The 12,134-nt window shown below is 43.5% G+C and overlaps 1 protein-coding gene across 1 annotated transcript in view; it reads right to left on the reverse strand.

Moving 5' to 3' along the window:
• The window catches only part of PODXL2 (podocalyxin like 2), a 60,155-nt gene extending 58,601 nt beyond the window's left edge, over positions 1 to 1,554 (reverse strand). Inside the window, exon 1 of the mRNA XM_054978707.1 lies at positions 1,503 to 1,554. Coding sequence (XP_054834682.1) covers positions 1,503 to 1,548 — 46 coding nt within the window. The 5' untranslated portion in view covers positions 1,549 to 1,554. The remainder of the gene's footprint in view (positions 1 to 1,502) is intronic.
• Positions 1,555 to 12,134: the final 10,580 nt, after the last annotated feature.

The following is a 12,134-nucleotide window of genomic DNA, read 5'->3' on the forward strand; positions in this document are numbered from 1 at the left end:
AATACCCCCACCCCCGCTTTCAAATTTCAAGATTAGTTTCTTTAGGAGCAGAGAAGCAAATTCAGTCCCTTTCCTCATATTTTTGGGGAGATGGAAACTTTATGATAAACAGATACAATCAAAAAGACCCTGAAAAAGAGAGAGAGAAGAAGATTAGGAGTTGGTCAAAAGAGATTCGGGGTGCCTTCCCTTGACAGCAGTATGCAGGAATCTCAGTTCAGCTGGGGTATGCAGAAAGCAATAATCAGGCCAATGTTCAGTGGTCTCTTCATACAGTCCTTTTTCAAAACATGGTACTTACATTGTACTGAATTATATTGTACTATTTGGCGTTCCAAAATGCGTGAGTGATATGGTTACATGTTGCATTGAGTTCATGATTTGTGTGGCTCCTTATTGCTTATAACCACATAGGAAAACACCATTTTCCAAGATAAAGTTCATCTTGGAGCTGATCTTCCCTAACAATGCCTGTTTCAGTTGGGTAAGCACTTCCTTCGGCCAAGTTCCCTTTTCTTCTAGATGGGCAGGCAAACCCACATGTTCTCTTCACCACCACCAAAACACATTTGGAGCACACAGAAGTGTAGGATGACTTCCTACTGTAAAATCAGGCTGAAAATGGAATGGACCAAAAACTTATACATGTAGTACAGTCCCACACAGGGCTATTGTCACAAAGCAGAGCAAGATAAGCACTCTGCAGTATTACACACTGGAAACAACTTTGCTTTTATGAGGACACACCATTTACGGGATCAAAAGCTGTTAATAAAACATAAAACTTAGGTCACCTTTCCAATGGCAATCTGCATGATTAAAGTCTACCGTATTATAGGAAAGGTTTTTTTTTTTAAAAAAAGATGTCTTTAAATACCTGAACTCTACTAAGGGAGTGAGAACCTAGAAGAAACCAAAGAGTGTCACTGGAGGGGGGCAGAAATAAAAATTATTATGGCCATGACTTAGCAAGTTAGTAAAGCCTGCAAGAAAAATAGACCGTCTTTCCTCAGGGGTACCTTTAAACACTACTGCGGGAAACAAAATGGCCAAGTGACTAGGACCCTCCTTCTGTATGTGTGCCCTCCCCCCGTAACATGAAAGAGGCTGCAAGGATGCGTGCCGTGCCGGCGCTGCCGCTCCCACGCCTCCCGATGCTCCATCCCGACTGATGGGAAAGGGCAGCCTTAGGAAAGGGTTTCTATTCCTGTTAAAGCAACCTGCCTTCGGAGGCATGCCCTGAAGCAGGTCGATACTCAGAGGCCAACTAGCTGCTTCTGATCAGATCCCCCAAAGTCCCCGCAATCTATGCGGCTGGAATCCCGGGTTAATTCTCTCCCAAACCCATATACTGAAGGAAGGCTTAATACCCACACCCCGCGCCCCGGTCTTTCTTTGTCCAGCGGCAACGGATCCCACTTTCTATTGAAAGACGCGCACCCGCATCCGATCCCTCTCTGTGCATTGCTTTTAAAAGCCATTCAAATGCAGAAAGGACTCACCGCAGGCCACGAGCCCCTCCAGCGCCCTGCGCGGCAACAGCTTCATGATGTTTCCAGTCCTGAGCTTCCCTTCCTTCTTCGTCTTCAATCGGACCTGGTTTGTGCTACCCCTCGCAGGGCTCTGCTCCCTCCGGCTACAGAAAAGACCTCTCTCCCCTGCTGCTGCAGCCCTGGGTCAGACTGCATCGCCCCCGTCCTCCCCCCCCCCCAGCGAGTTGCAAGTTTCCTCACAGTTATCAAGTGTGGTCCCCCCTCCCTCCTTTTCCGGGCTCCCCGATCCTCACTTTTGAACCAGATGCTGCAAGCTCGGGGAGGTAAATTAGGGAGGGGGGGGAGGACGAGAAGGGAAGAGCGACGGCTTCTACACCGCTCGATCAGTGCATGAACGGCTGTGGTCAAGGCCAGCTGGCAGAAGAAGCCTCCAGCCGGCAAGTCGGTGCTGCTCAGACCTGCCGGCTGCCGCCCAGAGTCGCCCAGCACCCTTGCAAACCCGGCGCGTGCATTTCTTTTCCTGGAGGGTAAAAGAAATCCTGCATCAGGGCAAAAAGAAGGGGAAAGGGGTATTAGGGGCGTGCAAAAAAGAACGGGTGTTTCTTCGTTGCCAGCTGCAGTTGCTGCTTTGCTTCGTTCACCGAATGCAGCCCCCTCTCTTCCACGCCCCCTTCCGGCGTCTCGGGTGCTGAGGATCTCCCGGGTTTGCAAGATGCTGAATTCTAAAGCGTGTGCATTGCGCAGTGGTCTGCATTCCGGCCACGGCCCGGCTGCAGCTTCCACCGGGGTCCTAGAGAGAGACGCAGCACCTGCGCTCCCCATTCGCCAGCCAACCTGCGGGGAGGACGGCGTGCGGAGTCACTATGCTTGGGCAGGACCCAAGGAAGCCTTCGTAGAAGGCGCGGCGCGGGGCCTATTCTGTCTCTCCAACGGGACTGAGGTGCCGAAAATGCAGTTTTCTCAAGTAGCACGTGATTTGACAGCTGGACCCCAGGGCAAAGTGTCTGATATTAGTGTACCCCAAATGACCATTTGGATCCACAGCCCCAAGGCTTAGTTTGAAGCAGAATGGCAAGCACCCGGCCCCGTAGCGCATTTTCAGCGCCAAAGATCAGCCCTAGAACAGGGGACGTGGCAGTAGTAATAGGGCAGCCATGCACTACAAATTTTTAGTTCGTTAATCATCTGGCTCCTATACCGTTCATTAATTCTAACAAATGTAAATGCTTTTGCGTTTTAGCTATCTATAGAAGTGCATTTTTATGATACCGAAGGAAAGATAGAATGATAAAAATTGAGTTGAGAGGAGTTTAGCAGGCTGGTGGATGGGTAATCTGGTAGACATTAAATAGAAGGACCCTGTGGTGGCCCTTTTCTTGCTTTTAATACTAAGCCTGGTAAAGAGTATAGGAGAACTTTAAGCTTTGCACAGTGAGTTTGTGTTATTTTGGCGGGTCTTAAAGATACTAAACGTGGTACTTCACCAAACACCCTGAGACCTGAATGGATCTGGTCAGGATCAGATCTTGGCTGCTAAGCAGGGATGACCCTGGTTAGTACTTGGACAGGAGAACTTGAAGAAAGTCCAGGGACACTACAGAAAAGCAAACAATGGCAAACCGCCTCTGTTTTCCTCTTGCCTTGAAAACCCTTCAGGATTGTCATAATTTGGCTGAGACTTGATGCTACTTTAGACACACACCTCACCAAATACTCCTGAATAAACTTTGCAGCCCTGGGATAAGAGGAAGGTCCTTTTATAGATTAAGAGTTGGTTGAATGACTGAGTTCCGAGAGTAGGGAAAAAATGACAGTTCTCACAAATGGAAGGTAGTGAGTAGAGGTCCAATGAAGATTGAATTTGGGACTGGTGATACTCATAAATTATTGGGAATTGGAGGATGAGCGATGACATGGCCAAGTTCATAGATGAAATCATTCAGAATAGTGTATTGTCTTATCATGAAGAGCACAGGAGAACCTCTCCAAAGTGGGTGAATGTGTGAAAACATGGCAGATGGAATTCAGCGTTGGAAAGTGTAAGGCGATGCACACTGAAACAAAAAAGTCCTAACTAAATATATGCCGATGAGATCTGAACAGGCCAAGACTGAGAAGGAAAGTGAGCTTGAGGTTGCAGCGGCTAGCTCGATTAAACTGTCAGCACAAATTACTTCATGTAAGAGCTAGTCTGCACTTTCAGAATTATCATATGATTCAGCTCCGTTGGGGCTGCATTGCTGTGAACTGCAGGTATCTGGTACCATGCTGATGCAACTCCCTTTTTCCCATTCGGGTCCTAATCCTTATCTATTTGTCAATCTTTTATCTGTGAAACAGGCAAAAATATTTGCATCCTGTCCCCAGAGCTATCCCCTGGAACCTACTCCATAGGAGAACAGTAGTGCCCGCCTACATAGCATTTTGTGCCACTCTTGTGTGGCATCAGGTATCAGCTGAGGCTGGGTTCAAGATGTCACTGACCTTGTATGCTATAGTACATTTATTGAGCCTCAGCAAGAGTGCTCTCTGTCAACTTCTCTCAGTTTTAAGTTTTTCAAATGGCTGAACAAAAGAAACGTGGAACTAGAGCACATATGAATGATAGCTGGAGCCAGCTACCCTGCTAGAAACAAAAGTGTATTAATACATGATTCAAATGAGAGCAACCTGTGAGAAGATATTATGCACATGCTCGGAGGATATGCTCTGTTCACATGCCAGCCTGCAGTTATATAGATTTTACTGTTTTATTGGGGATTTAGAGACCGGGATTAAGTACTGGCTTTTGAAACAACCACCAAATGCCTGACACCAGCAAGGTCAGGTTCAGGCATAAATAAGACAACCCCATTGTGCAATCATATCTGAAGAAGGGAACGTTGACTCTCAAAGCATATACCCGGAAAATCTTGTTGGTCTCTAAAGCGCCACTGGACTTAAATCCCATTTTGCAAGACAATATACAAGTGAATGGAGAGAATTTCCTCAAAAGGAAATGGTATTTGTATTATGTCAAACAAAGAGCTGAAAAGTATAGTGAGGCCTAGAAAAAAATGTGGTCAACTGGAACTATACTCAAAGCCTATGGCAAAATGGTATAAAGCTCTTTCAAAAGCTGCTCAGGTTATCAACTGGGATGTTCCACTTCATGTATAATGGAGAGGGGATTGTGGCATTTAATGGCTGAAGGGAATTATTTGGCTAAACTTGGCTTCCTGTTTAAGTAATCAGGAGGACCAGCTTGCCACTTACGAAGTGGCTGTGCCATAACAGCACAGAAGTGGTTTTGTTGACATTGCTGATAATAGGTGTTAATACAGAATTCTGCTATGTACCTTTTTCTGTGGAGATATTCCTAGATTTTGAAACAGCATTACATCGTTCTGTTGAGTTTACGCTAGCTTTTGGAAGACATGAAGCTGCCCTGTACCAAGTCAGCCTACTGGTCTATGAAGGTTGATATTGTCTGCTCTGACTGGCAACAGCTCTCTGAGGTCTTCCACATCACCTGCTAACTGACTCTTTTAACTGGGGATGCTAGGATCAGACCTGGGACCTTCTGCATGCCAAGCAGATGTTCTGTTACCAGGTCATGGCCCTACCAATCCAATTATTTTTCTGCATGGCATTCCAAATAGAAACAAGGAATAATAACCTGACATACTCTGTGTTCCATAAATGTGTTTATAGCACGATGACCAAGATAAACACCCATGTTTTTGGCAAAATAGGAGAACAAAAGTCCTCTTAATACTGCAAATTGACAACACGTTCTCAATCTTAAAGGTGGGCATTTTTTTAGTTACATCTTCATTTGAACAAATGTAGAATTTACTGATAGGTGTCTTTTGAGGTAAGTGGATGGCCAGACATAACCTCCGGCTGGTTTACTTAGCAGACAGACAGCTTCCTTGATACACGAATGTAGCTCTCAGCTGAGCTCCCTGAGTCCAAGCCTGTGGCTGTGCCGAGACAGCAAACATTGTCAAGCTTTTGCTCAAGGTATAATGGAGAGACTAAATCATAATGATGGCAGTAACAACTGCATAATTGATGAAAGATACAGAAATTGGCACGGAGTTGTTAAGTGGCCAGATTCTCCTTGAAGGAAAGGAGGAAAACACTGGGAAATTTGACATGAGGTCAGACCGCAGCTATATGAGATGAGAAGCGCATCATTCAGTTCTATTAACAAAATAATGAATACAAACACACCCCAAAATCACACAAGGAAAGACCACAAGAGAGGAGGTTGGAATTTTATAGGGTTGCCAATTCTGGTTGGGACATGCCTGGAGATTTGTGGGTGGTGTCATGGGAGTGTGGAGTTTGGAGAGGGCTGGGGAGGAAATTCAGCAAAGATGCCAAAGATGCCATTTCCTCTGAGGTACTGATCTGTGTAGTTTGGAGGTCACTTGTAGTTTTGGACAGACTTGTTGAGGTTGCTAACCCTAGTTGGAAATGATTGACAGAAGCAAGGAGGAGACTGCAGCAGAAGTTGAGAACAAAAGCTAGGTTATTAATTTGTAGTACAAAGAGAAAAGGGGGGTGGGCTCTGGAGAAGTTATGAGAGATGCAGCAACGGTTGGTGCTAGCTTTAAGGGTGGAGAAGGGGGAAAAACAAGAAACCAAAAGTGATCTCAAAGTTGCATATCTGAGGATCAGAGGAATAAATATGTGATAGCAATGTGGAAAAGTGGAATGTCTTGTGTCAGCGTATCATGAAGCCTTTTTCTACCATTTGTGCCTTTGTTGCCTAGGTCTGAATTTTACTCGGCTCCTCTGTACTTCTTACATTTCACGGTCCCTTGTTGACCCTGCAGTTACTTTGCTTCTTATCTCCTACAGAAAGTGTCCACATAATGAGGGGAAACTCGTTGCATCTGAAGAAGTGGGCGCTAGACCACAGAAGCTTATGTTAGAATAAAATTTTGGGGTTTTTTAAAAGTACCGTAAGTCTCCTGTTTATTTCTTCCACCATGAAGGTTGTGGCTTAGTGGCAAAGTATCTGTTTTGTATACACAAGGCCACAGGTTAATTCCTAGGGTTGCCAGTTCTAGGATGGGGAATTCCTGGAGATTTTGGGGGTGGCGCCTGGAAAGGGAGGTTGGGGAGGTGAGGGACCTCAACAGGGTATAATGCCATAGAGTCCACCCTCCGAAGTAGCCATTTTCTCCTGGGGAGTTGATCTCTTCATTGCTGTGTCTTGAGGCAGTGTTAAATGCTTGTCTTGGATGAAAAGGTTTTTTAAAAAATCACTGAGGCATACATACAATTTCATTAGTATTTGAAACTGGTCCTGATTTCACTTTTGATTAGTGCAATCAGTGGACAACCAGACTGTTGCCCTCTTCATTGTAGTGTTTCAGTTTTCAAGGGGCAAAGCCTGATGATGTCTGAAAACAGAGTCTTGGCACAGTTCAGGCACTGACCTTGCTTGACTGGCACCTTGTTTTCCGTTGCCACAATTATAGTAACCGTAAAAGTGTATACTTTTAATAGGTTTGAACATTTACTCTGCTTCTGCAGCCTTTCAGATTGGTTTCTATTCATGCTTAAGTCATTGGACCACTGGATACAGCCACCACCACCACCACTCCATGGGTGAACGGAGGGCCCAAATACATATTATGGTTGACGTGTTGAGACATGTTGCCTGCCCTGATTTGTAGTCAGATTATAGAGTAGAAAATATCTTCATCACCCTGCATGGCTCCTAACACTGTGAGGAGGAAGGAGGGGCTTCATGCCTCCCTCCCATGCCAGTTTTACCAGCAGAAAAGGCTGTGAGGAAAGGGCTGTTTTCTCCTCCTGGCTCCACGTGTCCATTCTTACAGCATTTGGAACCATGAGAGGTGTCCAAGATGTTTTTAATGGTTGGTCTTTGCTCTAATGTTTGATTATAAGTTTGGCTGGGCACCCATGTCCTGATTTCTGACACATGTCAACTGTAACATGTATTTTGGCCCTAAGCAGGGCTGCCTGTGTTTGCTCCTCTCACTAGCTTAGCCATGCAGCATCGAACATCTGATTAACAGTTTAGTTTCCCGAGTCCCTCAGCATTTTTTTAAAGTTGCAGAAATGATGGTTGGAAAGCATAAAAATCAAAGACAGTCTTAGAACAAGTTTTTGAGCTATGAACCAGCCTCTCTCACTGGTTCCTCTGTGCCAGATGTTAGATCCAGGTTCAACCCCCCCATTCTGCTACGACTAGGGTTGCCAACTTCCGGCTGGGAAATACCTGGAAATTTGGGGGTGGAGCCTGGGGATGGCAGAATTTGGGAAGGGGAGGAACCTCAGCAGGCTATAATGCCATACAACCCACCCTCCAACACCATTTTCTCCAGGGAAACTGATCTCTGTAGTCTGGAGATCACTTGCAATTTGGGAGTTTTCCAGCCCCAGCCTATGGCAGCTATCTGGATGACCTTGGCCCATACTCTCTCTCAGCCTAACCTTCACCACAGGGTTGTTGTGAGGTTAAGGTAGTGAAGAGGATAAAGTTGCAAGCCATTTTCGGTCCCTATTGGAGAGAAAAGGCATGGTAAAAAGAAAAAATAAAATTCCACACCACACATGACCATTCTTTGCATGATGAAGAGATTGTTTACTTGGCAGGAAGTCCCATGATGCTGAATGGAACCTATTCCCAAATAAGCAAGTGTAGAAATGGCAAAATAGTTTTATTATTCACTCTCTAAACAAATTAAGCTTGTGAAAAATTGTAGTTTTGAGTATAATACTGGGGAACATATTTTGTATTTCTGGCAAGATTGGGGCATGGAGACTTGAAATCTTCTGGAGAAGTTCTTTAGGAGAAGCTTCAAGCAAAGGAGGGTCAAATTTATCTAGGAAGTAGCCTACAGAATACCAGTATTCTTACTTAAGACACCATCCTGTTTATTATGAGGTGCCATTCATGCAGCTATTGTGCAGCTATTACTAGTTGCTCTAGTATAGATAATTGTGAAGTACAAAGGTCCTCTCAACTGCAGGGTTAAGCAACAGTGAAACAATCAACCTACCAATAAACCAGATCACAATTCTTTGGAGATGCTGTAAATAAAAGTATTTCTTCACATAATGTTACCTGAATTGGTCTCCTTGCTAGTAAATAGAATTTGGGGGGGAGGGGAACTAATTGTAAATACTTATGAACGTCATTTGATTAGCTCCTCAGTCAAGGACAGGAAATCTCATCACAGGAGGGAAAGGAATGTGTTAAGCGGGGATGACTCTGCGAGACCTTTGTTGCGCTGGATTCCTTAGGGGCTGGGGAGACTGCAAATCAAATCGCCTCTAATTACTCTGTATTCCTATGCGGCATTCCATTCCTGCCTGGATCTCCCGGGTGGGACTCAGCAACTGTTAGGTGGAGGCCCTCTGGTTGCAATACAAGCTGCCATTTTAAATCCAGAGGCCTGATTTTTAAGATCACAAGCAGCCATGTTAAAATGGCTATTAAAGATGGCGGAGGCTTACAATAATGGGTAATTATGGAACTTACTATCACAAGAAAAAGTAATGGCCAATAGATGGCTTACCTAATTAATGGGCCATAACTGATTTGCTATTATAGAACCTCCATGTTCAGGGACAGTGTACTTATGTATACCATTTGTAGGGGCAGGGCAACAACAGGGTAAAGTTCTGGGCTTTGTGCCCTACGTTTGGGGGCATTTGGTTGGCACTGTGGGAAAGTGGACTCGAAGGTCCTTTGGTCTGAACCAATGTTATCTCATTTCTAGATCTTGGCTTGTTCATGCCTGGTTCAAAGAAGTCCCCAAACATCTCTTCTAAATCCTTAGAGCTGCATGCATTTAAACTCTCTACTAGATGGTATCTCACACCACTAAATCTTCGTTATTATAAAACAGGTAACGACTCTAGATGCTGGAAAGGATGTGGACTGACAACCAGCTTTTTGCACTGCTGGTGGTGGTGTATAAAAATCCAAGCATTTTGGAAAATAACTGTAAAAAATAAAAGAAACCATTGTAGGTAACCCAATTCCATACAAACCTGAAATAGTACTTCTTAACTTTTGGAACCACTCATTACCAACCCTCAGAAAAGAATTGATAGCACTAATGTTGATGGCAGTTAAACTTTTGTTGGCACAAATGTGGAAATCAAATAAAATACCAACAGTCGTACAGTGGATACACAAGATCTGGGACATAGCCATGGACAAAATTTCAGAACAAATAATAACCAATGGCAACTCATTCAATCAAGCTTTATGGAAATATAGTTCCCATACTTTTGACTGTATCCCAAACTATGCTATGCTGAAAAAAATACATACTTTGTATTTTATTAATTCTTGTAATATATCTCTCTTCCTTCACCAGATTGTTACCTATTTTTTTTAAAGTTAACTGTTAGGATTAAATATGAAAAAGTTAATAAATAGTTATTAAAAAGAAGTCCTCAAGTATTTTACTTAAAGTGGCTTTCAAGCAAAATCGTGCACTGCCAAAGCCGCATCACCTTTCAGTTGCAGCCTGTTCCTTTCAGTTCGACACCTGATGCTGCACCTGACCTGAGCACGAGTGGAATTGGACACAAGCCACTTCTTAGTGGATACACCCCCTCTTTACAGAGAGGATAACAGTGTGCAAAGAAGGGAACAGTTACCCACCTCCCCTTCTAGCACGTATTGGTAAGTCTGGCACGTTAATGTATCCCAGAGTGTGGAAGCAGGCAAACTTGTCTTTCATATTCATTTCTATTCTTGAGAAGTCTTCTCAGCTATTAATGTGGTCAAAAACAACAAAAGCCAAGCAAGCAGAGAAAGAAGCACAAAAGAGGATACAACAATCTATATTTAAAAAGGTCATAAAATAAAGTAGAATTACAAACAGCATTTATTTTGTTTTGGATGGGTTTTCTTTGCTTATGTAACTCGTTCCACTCTGTTGCCAGGGAGACATATTTGACCTTCTGCTCAGGTTAAGAAAATACACATATCTACCCTGAGGTACTGTCTGAGAACAGACAGACAGACTTGCAGCATAACGGAACTGTTGGCATGCAAGACCCTAATTTCAACATATGTTGCCTCAAAAAAATAGACCGGAATTTTGGGGAACCTGGAACAAGGAAAAAATTTGTATGCAAACTGTTAATTGCAGCAGGAACACAGAAGGGGCTAAGACTAAAACGAACTGGTTGTGTTTCCAGGACACAGTAATTGTGTGAGGAAATGACTGTATTTATGTAAGATGCTGTTCTATAACTTTGGTATGATGTCTTTTGTACCTACATGCACTGTGTTTACCTTTCTAACAGGTAAGCTCTAATTTATCATAACAGGTACTGGAATCCCTGCATCCTGAGATACATCTCTGTAAGGATACATCACACAATCAACAAAAACCATGCATACCTCTTCCCATTGTTTCTACAGGAGGACACCATCACAAATACAAGTGCCAGGCTAGGACCTGAAAGCCCCACATTGTGAAATGGACTTCAACTATGAACTATAGCACTGGAGACAGTGATCATCCAGACTCTAGTTTTAAAATGTTTTTCCTCTGTTTGGTGAAGATGTAATTTTGCTATAGGTCTTCAGAAGTTAAACTTGCCTATCAGTACTGACTGCAGGAAGAGCTAGTGCTTAATGCACGAAAAAAAAGATGCTGTGACACACTCAGGGTTTGCTGGTAGATAGATAACTGATAGGAACCCCCAAAACCTGGACAATGTTTTTGGATTCTGTTTAACGAAACTAACAGAGACTGGAATTAAGAATCAAATTTTTGCTGCTACCATTCTGAAATAAGGCATTGACACATGCCTTGGGATATTAAACATTATTAGAAGCTCTTCAGATAAAAATGGACATTTCCTTGCAATGAGTCAATAGCCTTTGGATCTAGTCCTGTGCACTTTTAAATTTTACTTCATTTATATTCCACCTTTCTCCTCAATGGGGGCCTAAAGCAGCTTATATTGTTCTTGTCTCCTCCATTTATCCTCACAACATTCCTGTGAGGTAGGTTAGGATAAAAGGAGAATTGGCCCAAGGTCACCCCGCAAGCTCCACAGAAGAGTGGGGATTCGAACACTGCTCTCTCAGATCCTAGTCTGACACTCCTCCCATTCTCACTGAGAAAAATAAGGGATGGAGATGGGGATAAATATAGAGACACTATTCACATTGGGGTGTATCCCACCATCTTCCATGAAGGCTTTCTCCAACACAAGAGCCACTTAAGTTGGAGAAAGGCTCCTTAGGTAGAAGGAAGGCATCAAACTTTGCTCAGTGGAATAGTAGGATAGGGACAGGATCCATCTCATTGAAGGAATGGAGATGGCCCTACTTCCTATGTCCACTCTCGATGCCTGCTTTGTCTCTAAGCAACATTCCCACATGATGTTATTGACTCTGCTCATGCTTGGGTACGAGAGGGAAACACAGAACATGTATTATATGTCTGGCATCTCATACATGTGGCTCTTAAATTAGCTTAACACATCTTTGCAGATGTAATTACAAACCTCATGTTATGCCTTTTGTACTACTCTTTCCACCTTTACTATCTCCTAAATTTGATGTTTATTTTTGGGAAGGCAGATCTCATTCAGACCCCATAGGCAATTATACAACTTTACCTAAACAAGTTTAAG

The sequence above is a fragment of the Eublepharis macularius genome, chromosome 4, assembly GCF_028583425.1.
Source record: "Eublepharis macularius isolate TG4126 chromosome 4, MPM_Emac_v1.0, whole genome shotgun sequence".
In the NCBI taxonomy this organism is placed as follows: Eukaryota; Metazoa; Chordata; class Lepidosauria; order Squamata; family Eublepharidae; genus Eublepharis; species Eublepharis macularius.